This window comes from Myodes glareolus, chromosome 7, assembly GCF_982192425.1.
Source record: "Myodes glareolus chromosome 7, mMyoGla1.1, whole genome shotgun sequence".
Classification (NCBI taxonomy): Eukaryota; Metazoa; Chordata; class Mammalia; order Rodentia; family Cricetidae; genus Myodes; species Myodes glareolus.
In genome coordinates this window covers 102,745,409-102,761,933 of record NC_142032.1, presented here as the reverse complement: position 1 = coordinate 102,761,933, position 16,525 = coordinate 102,745,409, and the positions used below count along the sequence as shown (strand labels likewise).

The 16,525-nt window shown below is 46.1% G+C and overlaps 1 protein-coding gene across 2 annotated transcripts in view; it reads left to right on the top strand.

Annotated features, from left to right (window-relative positions):
• Clpb (ClpB family mitochondrial disaggregase) overlaps positions 1-16,525 on the top strand; it is a 126,720-nt gene that overhangs the window by 90,888 nt on the left and 19,307 nt on the right. For both annotated transcript variants that reach the window (XM_087908649.1, XM_087908650.1), the window contains one exon: positions 13,168-13,282. In XM_087908649.1, the coding sequence (XP_087764775.1) occupies positions 13,168-13,282 (115 nt within the window). The remainder of the gene's footprint in view (positions 1-13,167; positions 13,283-16,525) is intronic.

The window sequence follows — 16,525 nt, the reverse complement described above, 5'->3', positions numbered from 1 at the left end:
ATACAAAGCAAGTTCCAGCCAGAACTGTTACACAGAGAAGCCCTGTCTTGAATTTTAAAAAAAAAGAAGAAAAAGAAGAATAGTTCCTCAGACCTCACATGTCCTGCAGCCTCTCACAGACAACATCCTTTCCCGCCCTCAGTCCTTCACCCTGACACTCCACACTCTCAGTAAGAAACAGCTTCATCCTCATGTTAGTTTCTCAGCCACACTTTTGAACTTCCTGACAAATAAGACTAAGGTTCTGCTTTCCCCAACTACAGAACTTACAATTTGGGAGCAATTGGGTAGAATCCAAGAACCAGAGTCACAAATCTCAGACCTGGCAGAAACACTGACAGTCATCGGATCCTGTGATGGGAAATCTTAGGAAACCAAAACAAATGAATCTGAGAAGAGTGGGCTTGTTCTGGTTGAAGGGAAGGTGGTCCGAGTGTTACCCATGCGACCCACTCTTCCCTCAGAAGCCAGGCAGCTGCTGGGAGGTGCAGTCCAGCTGTCTGATGAGCTCGGTGGCAGGATCTAGCCTAGAACCCCGGGCTTCTGATGCCTCCTCTTTCTTTGCTCTTTCTAACATGGTCTTGTCCACAGAGATAATTCAGCGTGACAGGTCCCACCTAGTGGCAGATGCTCTGCCTGTCTGAGACAGCAGAGACTTGATTCTCAGCCTAGCTCCATCCTTCTGCCTGTGTAACCTTGGAACTAGCACTTTCCTCACTGAAGCCTCAGGGAAGCTCCAGGGAAGAGAAATACTGAACTAAATAGTCCCTAAGGGTCAGCTAGATGTGTGTTTGCTTATCCGTCAGGATAAGCTGGACTGTGTTGCTGTAATCGTCCAAAATTTCAGTGGTTTGAACAACATGTATTTTTCCTTACGCCACTGTTCTCTGTTGCTGGAGAAGGAAGGTGGGCTCTGTTCATCAAGGGCACTCTCTCCCTCCACCCTGCCCCACACCCAGCCACTGGTTGCTTGCCAAAGGGTAAAGTATACTCTAAAGGGTCTTAAATTTTCAGTTGTGAGAGCTGGCAAGGTTGCACTTACCACACAAGCCTTGAAACCTGAGTTGGATCCCTAAAACCCATAAAACAAAGAAGGAGAGAAACAACTCCACAGAGTTGCCCTCTGACCTCTGCACTCATGACCACACTCAGAGTTGACTACTCCACTTGGAAGCAGAACCCTTTACTACCTACAACTCACTGGCCAGAACTAGCCACAGGATCCTACCAAATCAAACGAGGGCAAAAAAAGTAATCCTGCCATATTCACGGGAGAGCTGGAACAACGTGGTGATCCGCCTCGGCCACGGAAAGGGTGTCTCTGATACACTTAGTTGTTGTCTTAGGATAATTTCTTTTCTTTTTATTTTTTTTTTTTTAGGATAATTTCTTAAGAGATATGTTAAGAAGTGATGGCTAGCTTTTCACAGCCCATCCAAGTTAGTTCTTGGGACCAAAAAGAGTTACTAAATTCAAGGGATTGATGCTTCCCTCCCTGGGCTCAGATTCTCTGCCCTGGGAAACAGCTGCACTGCCATTCAGGCCCACTTCCCCACATGCCTTGATGAAATCCCTGCTGGCTCCAGAGAGCCTCAGGAACTGTACCCATCATCTTTTCTGTAAGCCAAAACACCTGTGGTGTGTCAGATGTGTGACGTAGGGCTGGTGCTGGTCATGCCAAGGTTTCTTTCAAAGGGGACAAGCATCTTAGTGTCCGCACAGGTCCTTAGAGCCCCTGAAGGCCAATTGACAACACATGGTCACTGAGGGAGGTGACGACAGTATTATTAATCTAGTACCAGGTGCCCTCAGCGTCTCCACTCATTGTTCTGCTGTCTGTGTTGTCCTCGGCTTGGTTGTTCCAGCTCTCCTTGCTCTCCCTTCTCTGTTTATTTTTTACCAAACTGCAAAACCTGGCTCTTGGGAGCTGAAAAGATGGTTCAGTGGTTAAGAGCACTGCCTGCTCTTCTAAAGGCCCTGAGTTCAATTCCCAGCAACCACATGGTTGTTGTAATGAGATCTGGTGCCCTCTTCTGGCCTGCAGGCATGCATGTAGGCAGAATACTGTATACACAATAAATAAATAAATCTTAAAAAAAAAAAACAAAAAACTAACTAGCTCTTTAAGGCAGATTTTTATGGGAAAGTTCTGCTTTTGACCTGAGCTCCATCTCTCTCTGCCAGGTAGTAAGCAGTAGCTGCCCATCAGAGTTCGGCCCCACCAGGGTAGGACCTTCGTCCATCAACCACTAATTAAGAAAATGTCTTGCAGGCTAACCTACAGCACCATCTTTTTGTTGTTTTTTGTTTTTTTGTTTTTTCAAGACTGGGTTTCTCTGTGTCCTGATCTGTAGATCAGGCTGGCCTAGAACTCAGAGATCCACCTGCCTCTGCCTCCTGGGTGCTGAGGTTAAAGGTGTGCAGTACCATGGCCTGGCATATAGCCCAATCTTTTGGAAGCAATTTCCTAATTGAGGTTCTCTATTCTCAGATGACCCCAGCCTGTGTCAAGTGTACACAAACTAAACAGTACAACGTGAGTTACTACTTCTCTGACTTTGTCTTGCTCCCCTCTGTTCCTCCTGCAATGAACCCCACCAGGCGCTCACAGTCTGACAGGCAGACAGGCAAATGAATCAGTGGCCTTGACTAGTCAAGAAAGGCTTCTGGAAGAGAGGTCAACTAAGCCCAGTCTCAAGTAAAAGTATCCTGCCTATGGATAAGTGCTACTTGTATTGTTATTTCTAACAGCTATTGAGTGCATCTAGGCACTGTGCTCCATGTTTAACATATACTTTCTCTATTCCTGTAACAAATGTGTACGGTTGCTCATAATACTCTTATCTCACAGATGGGAAAACTGAATAGGCCAGAAAGAAGGAAGTGGGGAGCTATTATAGGGTTAGCAGAAACCTGGCTCTAGAGAAATTCCCAGGAATCCACAAGGATGACCCCAGCTAAGACCCTAAGCAATCGAGGAGAGGGTGCCCAATCTTGACTTGCCCTGTAGTCAAACTAATGATTATCTTAAATATCACCATAGAACCTTCATCCAGCAGCTGATGGAAACAGAAGCAGAGACCTGCATCAGAGCACTGGACTGAGCTCCCAAAGTACAGTTGAAGAGTGGGAGGAGTGAGAATATGGGGAATGAGGTCAAGACCATGATGGGGCCACCCATTGAAACAGTCTCCCTGAGCTCATGGGAGCTCACCAACTCCAGCCAGACAGGGAAGGAACAAGCATAGGTGTAGTAAGGAGAGCCTACGGGCTGCATCCCACCACCCGGCTAGCTTAGCCCCCGAAATAACAACACGGAAATTTTATTAATTTAAATACTACCTGGCCCATTATATCTAGCCCCTTAATTGACTAACTCTTACATATTCGTTTAACCCATCTCCATTAATGTGTATTGCCACTTGACTGTGGCCTACCGGCATGAGTCTAACCAGCGTCCATCTCAGAGAGGAGAGCCATGGTGTCTGCCACACTGCCTTCTCCCTCCCAGTATCCAGTCCTGTCTTCCCCACCTATCAAAAGGCCAAGGCAGTTTATTTTGCCAATAAAAGCAACACATAGAAAGAAGAACCTCCTATACCATTTCCCCCTTTTCTGTTTAAACAAAAAAGAAAGGCTTTCACTTTAACATAGTAAAATTACATATAACAAAACAGTTATTAAGCAAGAATTACAGTTACAATATTTATATCCACTTTATCTTTTATCAAAACTAAGGAAAACTATAACTATCTATTCTTCAACTCCATCAAAGACTCCAGAAGGATATAATATTACCTAAGTAAACAGGAAGTACATTATAAGCAACTTCCAATGTTCTAGAAATGACAGAGACATCTCGCTGCCTGGACAGTCACCCAAAGTTCTGTACCATTGGGGCATTCGTCTTCAGCCTACAGGCCCATAGTATCCAACAGACATTTCCATGAAGCAGGAAGTTCCAAAGGCAGTTCAGTCACTTTCTTCTGTGTCCTGCAGAATGTCTCACAGACTCTTTTATGAATCAGGAACCCCGAAGGATCATCTCACCTTTAGGCAAGTTCAGCAGTCCTCTCTCTGTGGGTTGTGTCCAGTTTATGCAAGAGTCCAGGCAAGAGCAGTTTCTTGCCCAAATGGCTAACCAACTCTATAAGAAGCCTCTTCGATGCCCATCTTCCTCTTGAAGTAGCTGGTGCTGCCAGGAGCAGACGTGTCTCATTGTCATGAAAAGCCCTAAGTTATTAAAACATTAAATGCCATATTCTGTAGTCTTTGAAAGATATGAAGAATGCCTCTCTAACTGAAATCTATCTCTATATATCTAGAAAATCTAACTACCATGACTACAAGCTTGATTATTATCGATGATTATCCATTAACAACCTATATTTCCTAATTATACATTACATTTTTAAATGAACTACACAATCACAATACCTTAATCAAGAGCAGATATATACATATAACAAGATTGACCTTAAATTAGTATCAGTAAACCAAGATTCATATCAATGCAAATTATTCACACACACACACATAATATCCCCCTTTAAATGTAAAAGAGCATTTATAAACAATATTTGGGAATATGGACGTGGTTATTTCTCTCCAAATTTCTTACTGCTGTATGTGGGTGCTGTTAATCAGGTCTTTCATGGTGTGTCCTGTTTGCTAGGTTCCTCTCAGTCAACAGTTAGGCAAAGTAATTTTTTGAGGGTGTTCACAGCAACCTTCAGGAGGGTGTGGTCTAGCATACCATATTGGTCTAGAAGGAATCTACAGGGTCTCATCTGTGAAAACAAAAGAAGAACCTCTTCCAAGGCGTCATATCCTTAGACCCAAATTTTGAAGTCAAGATAGCTTTATAATATACATGTTGGTTTAGCTTAGCAGACCACACAATGAAATGTCTCTCTGTATTTAGCTCCTTCGCAGTCAAAAAATTCAAAGAAAACACAATAATACAGAGAATCCAGCTCTGTGAATTTTCCATTTTTACGTGACCTCTTTTTCTTTATTTCTTTTAATCTGTAATTATCTGTACTCTGTCTCTTTAAAGACCTTACCCTTTTTTTAAGCATTAACTTTATTCTCTATATTCTTTTCCTTCTCTCTCCCAAGCCTACGTATGTCTATCTAACACTGTGACCCATTTAGAGGTCTTTTTTGTCTGAATCTGTCCTATTGTGAATCTGTAATTCTTTGCTGTCCAGGAGCACTTCTTAAAATGCTAAGCACTTCTTAAAAACTTAAGTTGCACCATGTAGGGGTATTACGGTACTGCCTGTTTCCTGCCCAGTCTAAACCTTAACTGCGCTGTTATTATGATAATTCCGATGGTTCCTGCCTGAGATCAGCGCAGTTCAGCCTCTCTGCCCCTGCCTCTGAGCCATGCACACAGCACCTAGCATGGTGGAGCTGCTTGTGCCTCTGAGTCACTTGTGCCTCTGAGTCACTTGTGCCTCTGAGCCGTGTGGTGCTCCCCTTTCAGGCACACAGTGAGTCCGGTTACCATCAAGCAAGCTGTAGCACTTTACTCACGAACCCCATTGGAATGCTCTGTCTCCTACAGGAGCCAGACAGTGATGGCAATGGCGGCACAGCCCAGAAACTGGCATTTCAAAACCGCCACTTTCTAGTAGACCTGATCCCACTGCTTACTCAGGCAGGAAGAGCTGAGCCACGGGCGTGGTCTCAGCTACTTTGTTCCCGACCCTGAGTGGGCACACAAACATCTGGGCCCAGAAATGCTCCATAGCCGGAGTTTGCACCGGTGGCAGGGCCCGGAAAGCCTCGTTTTAAAATGACGCAGCTTTTTTTTTTTTTTTTTTTTTGTATGGCTGCTGAGTCAGGAAAAACCGCTAGCAAACAGCAAAAAGCTGTATTAAACTCTGTTGTTTTCTGTGTGTCTAGAATTTCTTTTTAAGCCCTCTTAGGTTTTACATGGAGTTAGTTACCACGTTGGAGCACCAATCTGTAGTAATGAGAGCCAGTGGGCGCCCGACTAGCTTAGCCCCCCCCCCCCAATAACAACACGGAAATTTTATTAATTTAAATACTGCCTGGCCCATTATATCTAGCCCCTTAATTGGCTAACTCTTACATATTCGTTTAACCCATCTCCATTAATGTGTATTGCCACTTGACTGTGGCCTACCGGCATGAGTCTAACCAGCGTCCATCTCGGAGAGGAGAGCCATGGCGTCTGCCACACTGCCTTCTCCCTCCCTGTATCCAGTCCTGTCTTCCCCGCCTATCTAAGTTCTGCCCTATCAAAAGGCCAAGGCAGTTTCTTTATTTGACCAATAAAAGCAACACATGGAAAGAAGAACCTCCTACACCAGTAGGTCCAAACTGGTTCCTGTGAATGTGGTTGACAGATACATGGCTGGGGAAGACTGAGGGGCCACTGTCAGTGGCACCAGGATTTATCCCTCCTGCATGAACTGGCTTTTGGGGATCCTGTTCTCTTTGGATGGGTGCCTTGCTCAGCCTAGATATAGTAGGGAGGTCCTTGGACCTTCCACAAGGCAATGTGCCTTGCCCTCTCTGAGGATTGGGGGGTGGGGGTGGGGTGAGAGGGTATGTGGAGGAAATGGGAGGAGGGGAGGGAGTGGGAACTTGGATTGGTATTTTTTTTAAAAAAAAAAATCTAATAAAAAAAAGAAGGAAGGAAGTGACATACAGGAAATCAAATTGTCTGTTAGGATTTTAAACAGATGTACCTCGATGGTGCTGTACAGACCACAGCCGCCTCTCTTTACATAGATTTGCCTAAACCTACTGGCTACAATGTCTTATATGTCAACCCAAAATTCCCCAAAAGTGTGAATTTAAAGACACAGGACTTGTGGTGTTGAATCTTCTTCATCTATTCCAGATGGCAAATGGGACAGTGGAGGGGGCTGCTGCTGTGTCTTCACCTAACAGACATTCGTTACCCACTTGGCCCAGATTCTAAAATGTCCTTCTCCCTTGCTTGTGATTTCTGCATATTTAAAATTTATCCATATTATCCATAATCCTAATTTTTTTTTTTACTTTATTCCTCCTTTTAAAGTATACCATGGCTTTCAGACTCTCTGTCACCTTAACTGGACCGAATGATCTTCTCGCAATGAGAGCCTTTCTGCAGCCCCTAGGCCTATGCTTTTTTGATCCCTGGAGAGACCCACAGTGGGAGAGGCCCAGCCACTGTCTCTAGCATGTTGTCCTACTATGGGAGAGACAGGCATTCTTAGCTCCACTGTTGAGACAACTGACAGGTGCCTAGCCTCGGGAAGGATGCAGAGCCGTGGAGGTGGGGCATCTCTAGGAAAGTGGGGTTTGCCCACTTCCTGGCAGAATGGGCAGGGCAGGCTTCATAGAATGGGTTAGCCTAGATCTCACTTTGAATGATTTCAGTACATGCAGAGTTTAATACTTAGCGCCTAGACCATTTTCATGTCCTAACTAAGAGATGAAAGAGAGGTAGAAATATATCTCTGTGCACATGATGGCAGATAAAACAAAAATATGGGGCGCTATCCCATGATGAATATTCAGCTGAGGGGGACGCGCGCATGCCAGCCGCAGCTCCTCTTCCGATCCTCACTCCACTGAGACTCACGAGGAATTTATTGCTCGTTTTAATCACACCCAGAGAATGAATTGGCAGGAATATTAGGCAGATAGACCCATCCTCTATATTTTATTTGCATATCCCAGTGACAGCATCACAATCACAGTTTCTGTCTCTAGTTTCTCATTTGCTTCAGGGTAGCTGGGGATGTGCTGCTCCCCTGGGTCACCGTCCCAGGCTGAGAACCTGGCTGCTCCCACCAGACCTGAGGGAAGTGCTGCAAGAGTGGTGGGCGGAGCACCCGGGGGTGGAGGGGCACATCTTCCTCTCAGCACCGCGCTCCGCTGCACATCTCAGCATCGGCACCTGCTTGTGGGCCACATAGGCGCGAGCTTCATGGGATCAAGCTTCTGTGAGTTCCAGCCTCCCACCCCTTCAAGAACTTTCTGTTGAAATATATCTATATAAGGAAGGTATGCATATCAGAGCACTGGTTTGTGTGTTTTCACAGCAAGCACTCCTGATGAAGAAATGATCCAGAGGCCTGTCCATTGCCTAACTCCCCCCTTTATTATGGCCCAGTTTTAGAAATCATATAACAGTTCCAATAAACTTGCTATCAGATCCCCAGCTGCTAACATTTTTATCACTGTGGTTGTGTGTGTGTGGAGATAGATAGATAGATAGATAGATAGATAGATAGATAGATAGATAGATAGATAGATAGATAGATAATTATATATGAAGATATAGGTAAATTTTTCTGAATTATTTTTTAAGGTTGTACTCATGGTGATTCTTTACTCTCCTGTGTGTGTGGATGTTTGTTTTAAAACAAGGATTTGTTTGTATTTGGGGAACTTTTTTCTATACCTAGAAGGCCTCAGGAGCACTGAGAAACACACTCAGCCCACACTTTCTTACATACTGTCAGCACAGTTATCAAAATCAAAATATCAAAAAGATTTGATATTGATAGAAATAACCTTCTCATGGTATTCCGATTTCCCGGCACTGCAGAATTCTCTGTAAGGAGAAAGTATGGGTCCTTACATTGTATGCAGTCATCTTGCTGCTCCGACAGGGACTGGTTTCTCAGTCTTTTCTTGATGATCTTGCCATTGTCTCAAGTACAGCTTGGTTATTTTGTAGAATATCCTTCATTTGTGGTTTTTGTACTGTTCTGCTGATTCAACTCATTAGATATTTCTGAACAGAACACCCTCTGGTATTTATTTTCAATAAATTCACTATGTAATCTAGTAGTAGAAGCAAAGAGAACAAATTTGCCTTTTAAGTCTTGTCTCCATAATTGGACCTTAAACTCAGTGAAGATGGGGGCTTCTCTCATTCCCAAGTAGAAAGTGCAGGCTCCAGAGGGGATTGGAGGAGCCAGTTTTTCTGGCTGCCTTATCTCTCCAAGGGAGCTTGCAAACTTGGCCTCTCTTCTGTTCCTTCCAGTAGACCTCACAAGCTCACTCTTGTCCAGGGACTTATTCTGCCCACCTTCCACCAGCACCACAGCTGCCCTTTTCTTTCCAGCTTCATTGTCAAGCCTGTGCCCTAAGGCGTGCCCAGTAGTCAAGACGCTTGTCATTCGCCTTCTCCCCAAAACCCTCCCTTGCAGTGCCACTCAGCCCTGCCACTCTGCTCCGAGTGGAGCAAGCTTAGCTAGGCTTCCAGCCCTTTCCTGTAAATGCACTCATAGCCAGGAGGAGTGCCATATTAAATCAAGACTGACGGAAACCAGGGGCTGTGATTATCCAGCCAAGATGCAGCATGGGAAAGCTGGTGGATGCCAGCTCCAGGTGAGAGCGTCTGAAGTTAATTGTACCAGGCTTTTATTAAGAGAAGGGTCACTTCCCACAGCTGCTCTCCTGGCAGCCCCTTCGCAGCACCTCAGCTCAGCACCCTCTGCTTCCGTTGGCCCCTTACTTGCTTTGTCTTCTAGGTAAGTGGAGCCCCACTAAAGCAGATCCTTGAACTCAGTCCTGTAGCCTTGCTCCTCAGGCGCTCAGAAGAGCCAGACACAACAGCCTGCGTCCGTGGAGCCCTCGGAGCTCCTCCCCTGCTTCCTCTCTCCCAGCTGGAACAAGTACTAATCAAGTATTTTCCTTCTTCAGTTTTTTGTTTTTGTTTCTTTTTTTCCAACTGACTAACTTTCCACAAGGCTGGGCTCTGAACCGATGCCTTCAAAAAGTGACTATGCCTAGTATGGACAAGGCCCAGTGTTCCGCCCCCAGCAGTGTAAAGCAGTACAGATTAATGTGATTTAGTACAGTGCAGAACAAATGCTTCTACACCTTGGCAAAACAACACAAGGCGGTAGCATGTGGCCTCATTTAACCCCCAGCATACCACACATTTTTAAATTATGTGTGTTATATACATAAGACATGTATATAAATGCAGATCTGTGTGTGCCATGATGCACGTGTGTGTGGAAGTCAAAGAGCAACTTTCAGAAGTTGTGCTGTTCTCCCACATGGGCTCTGGGGATGGAAGTCAGGGTCAGATCTGCAAAGCAAACACTTTAAGCCAGTGAACCATCTTGTCAGCCCTCCTGTACATTTTTATCAAGTAAATCTGATAGACTTTCAGAGATTTTTCTAAATAAATAGCTATTTGAGACTTGACACTTGGGAGGTTCTAGTGTATTCCAGGAGTTAATTTCATTGGCACCTTTTCCAAGACTATCTAGGAAGCTTCCAAGAAACCAACCAGTCATTCATACCCATTCCCCATGTTCACTTCCATAGTAATTAGAGATTCTTGCCCTTTGTCCAAGAAGTTAAAGGAACTTCTTTTTTAATTTTTTTATTGATTTTTATTGAGCTCTACATTTTTCTCTGCTCCCCTCCCTGCTGCCCCCCCCTTCAACCCTCTCCCAAGGTCCCCATGCTCCCAATTTACTCAGGAGATCTTGTCTTTTTCTACTTCCCATGTAGATTAGATCTATGTATGTCTCTCTTAGTGTCCTCCTTGTTGTCTAGGTTCTCTGGGATTATGATTTGTGGGCTGGTTTTCTTTATGTTTAAAAACCACTTATGAGTGAGTACATGTGAGAATTGTTTTTCTATGTCTGGGTTACCTCACTCAAAATAATGTTTTCTAGCTCCACCCATTTTCCTGCAAAATTTAAGATGTTATTTTTTTCTGCTGTGTAGTACTCCACTGTGTAAATGTACTACATTTTCCTTATCCATTCTTAGGTCGAGAGACATTTAGGTTGTTTCCAGGTTCTGGCTATCACAAACAAAGCTGCTATGAACAGAGTTGAGCACATGTCCTTGTGTCACGATTGAACATCCTTTGGATATAAACCCAAAAGTGGTCTTACTAGGTCTTGAGGAAGGTTGTTTCTTAATTTTCTGAGAAATCGCCACACTGGCATCCAGAGGGGTAAAGGCACTTCTAAAGCAACATAAAACCATGACCCCATCATGTTGGAAGAATACTTGGGGAACCACGATGGTCATTCCTCACTCACCAAAGTGGAATAAAAAGTCTCATTAGGCATTGCCTGGCACAAAGGGGAAAGGTGTGTTCTATGAGGCTACATAGATGGAAAATGCACAGAGACCGAATTCCATGCCATGTAAGGAAAACTGGTGGCCAGAGTTGGCTGGTTCTCGTTGTCAAAGAATCTTGAGAAGTGGACGATGTGGAGCCAGCACCTGCAGACTGGGGTTCCCAGATAGTGGACACCCAAATGGACTTGGTTCCAGCTTCCACTTAAGCCAGAGCGCCTCTTCTTTCAGTCTGTGGTCCTCTACCTGTGATTGAATTAATTGAAAGGAATCCCGAACTTGATTTCCCACTTTCACCCCACACCCTGCCAAAAACAAAAAACAGACAACAGATTAGCCGGTTAGTTACCAGATGGAGTAAAGGAAAGTAGTCTTTGCTCAGGACCAGGACTGGCACATAGCTCAGGGTTAAGGTGCTTGCCTAGCATGATCAAGAACCATAGACCCAATCCCCATTCCTAGAAGGAAAAGAAAGGGAAGAGAGAAAAATATGCTCAAATGTTTCATAGGGGTAGGTATTTCAGAGACATCTGAGTCACTCTGACTACCGTATTTGCTGCATGCTAGGCTCTGCCAAGTGTTTATCTCATTTCCTCCTTAAGCCGCCTACAGGGTGGGTGTGAGCACCATCTCCAGCTCTGGTGAGGGAACTAAGGTCCTGGGAGGAAGACTAGCTCAAATAAGGTCACTAGACATTGGAGTTCACGTCCGCCTACAGAGAAGCTTGGTCATTCTGCCACATAACGAGTTCACTGTACGCCAGAAGAGGAGCCCACCTTCACACGGAAGGTGACTCTAAGCATTCAGTCACTGGATGAAGTGCTGAGTGCAGTGCCTGGCACATGGCAGTGTGTAAGTGTGCCCGGGTAATCCTGGCACACCAGGTCCGTCTTGAGGCTCCTTCAGGGTCTGTCCAACGTTGACACCATTCCAGCGAGTGTAGTGTATGTGTGTGTCTTGTCACCAGCACCTCCCAGCCCAGTGGGCCTGAGTGCTGAATGGGCTTGTGGGCAGGGAGGAGGAAGAGGCAGATATATGGCTGGAGCTGGCAGAGCCAGGTGATGTATGTGGCGCCTGAGGGAGCTGCACAGTGACACTCTGGATTCCAGCCGGCAAGCGTCACTCCACTGGGATCGGCGCCGAATTATTGCTCCATATGAAACCAAGGACTGATGGGAGCTTTCAGTTACAGACTGATAGCAGCAGCCAAAATTGGATTGTTTGCTATTTATTTTTTTTAACTTCTGTCAAGGTCACTACTGTAACAGGAAAACACTACCCAAGCAGCAGGTATTTTTCATCCACTCTGCCCGCAAGAACATTTTCAACCACAACTTCGGTGATGGGGCCTTACCTAGGCAACTCTCTCCCAAGAAAGATGCCCATATTACTAGGACCACTTAAGACCTGGCATTTCCTTCTTAGTTTAGGATCTGCCTATTTTTGCCTCAGTAAATGATTCCCCAGCAGGCCCACACCCTCAGCACCCTCTGCCTGGTTACCAGTCCTCCAGCTTCTTCCAATGCCCTGTGTCCCAGAAAGCCCCCACCCAAGCAGTCCATATTTATGTATATTCCCCTTTTCTGAACGTCTGCACCATCCCATCTAGCTGTTAATTCTCTTTTTGTGTCTACCCTTACATTAATTTTTATACTCACCAGATGTTGCTGCTAGGTCAGAGTCCGTGCCAGAAACAGCTGGAACCTGCCGTTAGGAAGCACTCTGTGGAGTCAGGATAGGATAGGCTTACAGACATTCAGAACCTGCCGTTAGGAAGCACTCTGTGGAGTCAGGATAGGCTTACAGACATTCAAAACCTCTTCCAGTAGCATTTTCAGTGGAAGGTACAGTCATGGATGGAAGCACTTACCACTGTCAAAGCATGAGGAGAGTGATTGGTTCTGCCCAGGAAGTATTTGTGGATAGACCCTGCCACTCCTGCTTGTCCTGAACCGTGGGCTAGGGATCGTCTGGACCAGCCCTCAGTGGCCATGAGCCCCTTGGAGCCCCAGCATCTGTAGTTTTCCTCTGCGAGCAGAGGCCAGCCTTCCTGAACCCTTTGCTTTTTCTCCCCAGTACATGGAGAAGCAGAGGAAGCGTGAGGCAGAAGAGCGGCGCCGCTTCCCCCTGGAGCAGCGACTGAAGGAGCACATCATCGGCCAGGAGAGCGCCATTGCCACCGTGGGTGCTGGTGAGTCCGCGGCCCTGGGCGGGTGGGCGGGTGGGTGAGAGGCGGGGCAGCTTGTGCTCCACCACAGAGGTACAGAGGTGCCCCAAAACCAGAGAGATGTGGTTTATATTTAGGGTTATCATTTGTTAAGTACCATCTGTATACCAGGTATTGTCTTAGGCTCTTGGCATATTTTAGGTCATTTAGTCCTTTTAGTAATGCTATGAGATGGACACCTCAGATACTGTTTTACAGAGGAACATGGTGCGGCATTTAAGAAATTTGCCCAAGGCTGCTTTCCTGGGCTTAGAATCCAACTCTTGTCATCATCTGGTCCATTAGCCTACCTCCGACTTTTAAAGTGAAACGTCTGAGACTCAGAGAGGGGTGGTAGCTGAGCTAGAATGAGACTTCAGTTTCTCTATGCCAGCCATCCCAGAACTCACTCCCAAACTTTGAGATTGGTTTGCCAGCAGTCGCATGGCCGGATCTTACGGAAAACATCTCAAGAAATGCCTTCTTTCCCACTGCTGAAGGGCTCATTCCCATCCTAAGGGCCCCTGCCAAGCAAAGTTCTCTCTCAACAGATGTGTACACTGGGTGCTACTGAAGGCCTCTGTTCTAAATCTCAAACCTGTGCCTGCTTCAGGGTGACTTGAGGCAGGTGAGGAGGGAAGCAGTTGCTTGTGCCAGACTAAACTAATTGGGGGTGGTGAAGTCTCCCCTCAATACAAGTGATTCTCCAAGGAGAATCTGCACCAGCAACCACAGTTTCAGGCCTTGGTTTACACCTATGAAATCAGAATCTAGTTTTTATGTTTTGAATAGGCCCTTTAGGCTATCTGCCACTCCACCAGAATGTAAAACCCTCTATCCTAAATTGTCTCTGCCAGTCCTGCTAACTGGCCCCTCTAGTTCTAAGCATCTCCTCCCATTCCATACTACCCAGTGTCTGTTCAGGACTCACCGGGCTCTGCACACTAAGAAAGGAGCCATCAGGCTGGAATCCAGGCTGCCCTCTTTGGGACATTCTGGGGACACATTAGGGAGTAATTAGAAAATGGTGGCAGTCACCCCAAGACACGTTGAGCCCAACTTTTTACCTCTATCATCCTCATGTATCGTGGAAGCTTATGAGCCTTTCACCAGGGGCCCGACTCCTTCAGTAGATGAATAGAGCCTCGGGACCAAAGCTGGCATCCCCTATAACAGTCAGAAGTGACCACATCTATGTCCAACTGCCACATACGGGGTAGAAGTCTCACCTGAAGGCCTAACAGAACACACCATTGCCCTCAATGATTCAGCCAACTTTCTCCTGACCTCTGACCTTCACCTCTCAGCGGCTCCTCAAGCTCAGAAGCTAAAACACCCCCCAGAAGCACCATTTTACAGGGGTCCTGAGATGCTGCTTTCCTCTGTGTACCTCGACTTCTTTGGCATCATGTTTCTTGCCATTGAGGCCCATGTTTTTCTGTATGCCACCCAGCCCTCTAGTCCCTGCCCTCAGGATGTTTTCTTGGGTTGAGATCAAGCCTGGAGCTGATTTCTTTCACCTGTAACTGGGCTCCCAGTCCCAGCACTGAACTGACCTCTGTTGCCTGTCTTGATGTCATCATCAGACTGGGTGATCTACTCTCTACCTCCAAGAACTGTTAGAATATGTACCCCGGGAACTCCATCCCCTCAAAGTCTCTCTCAGTCCTGAACTCTGCATGAGATCACAGTAAACTGGCTGCCAGGAAGGCCCACCCCATACCCCATTGTATATAGACTGTCCCTGCTATGGCTCTGGTGACTCTACACAAGACAGTACCCTTGGGGCCTATGTTGTGCAGAGCTGTGCTTTTTTTTTTTATTTCACTTACTGTGTACCTGCCTTTCTGAGGAGCCACACTGAGAATGTCCTACCCCATGTTCATTCCTGTGACCAGATCCTAGAAGCTTCTAGATTCCTGGAAGAAGGACTAAGCAGCCTAGCGGCTGTAGCTGCAAGCCTGGTCAAAGCATGGGACACTTTCTACCCAGGACCCTGGCACCTCAGAGCCCCAGCAGGCATAGGAACATGGGGCAGATGTAGAGGACATTTAGGCATTTCTGGATTCTCCAAGCTAGTGTCGTATGTGTGTTAAGGACCATCTGGATGGACACAGAGCCTGGCACCCCATGGGTACCATGAGAATGGGCAGCTAGAAAAATCCTACAGAATGAATTGATTTGATAAATGGCCATTTATTACCCTCACGAATTGGCTGAAACCAATTTCGGTCACATCAACCCCTGGTAAGTGCTGGGATATTGATTTGTGCAAAGTAATACAGTGAATTTATCAGTGTGATCCCCAGCTGCGGGGCTTCTAGCGAGGCTGGCGCACAGTTACTGCCTTACAAATGAAGGAGCTAAAGCACCAGTTCTGCAAACCAGGCCCCCAAGGCTGCTCTTGTCTGCCAGGGTCACCAGTTCCATGAGGTCATACAGACTACATGGGCATGGAAAGTGAGCTTCTCCTTCCAGAACCCAGTCAAGTGATAGAAGATGGCGGACTTCTTCGGAGCTCAGCACAAGTTCCTCTCACCTCAGAAAGGCTGTCTGCTGAGCATATTCAGAACTAGGCCTCCATTCACTAGCCTCTTAGAATATTTCCTTGGCTCCACCTCCCTTCTCTCCGTGGCTCTCAGACCTAGTCTCTCTTTCTTGTCCTGTACAATTTTTACTGATTTCACTGCTGTGATAAAATACCTAACAAGAAACATAGTGGGTCGATGGTTGCATACGCCTTTTATACCAGCATTTGGGAGACAGAGACAGGCAGATCTCTGTGAGTTTGAGGCCAACCTGGTCTACAGAAGGAAGATTTTATTTGGATTCATAGTTCAAGAATACAGTCCATAATAGCAGGCTAACCATGGTGACAGGAGCTTCAGGCACTTGGTAACAGAGCAAACAGTTATTGCTGGTGCTTAGTTCACTCTCCTTGTTACTGAGTCTGAGACCCTGCTCGTGAAATAGTACCACCCACCGATAGATTAGGTTAACTGTGGTGGGCGACTTTTCCCACCACAGTTAACCTAATCTAGAAAATCCCTGACAGACATGCCCAGAGACTTGTCACCTAGGTGAATCTAAAACATGTCAAGTTGACAATGTGAACCATCACATCGTGATACTCTTATCTGGCCATGCAGTGGCCTCCTCTCCTTCCCCTAGTGTTCCTGCTGGACCAGAGTGACCTTTAGGAAACATATCTGAATAGCACCCCCGTGC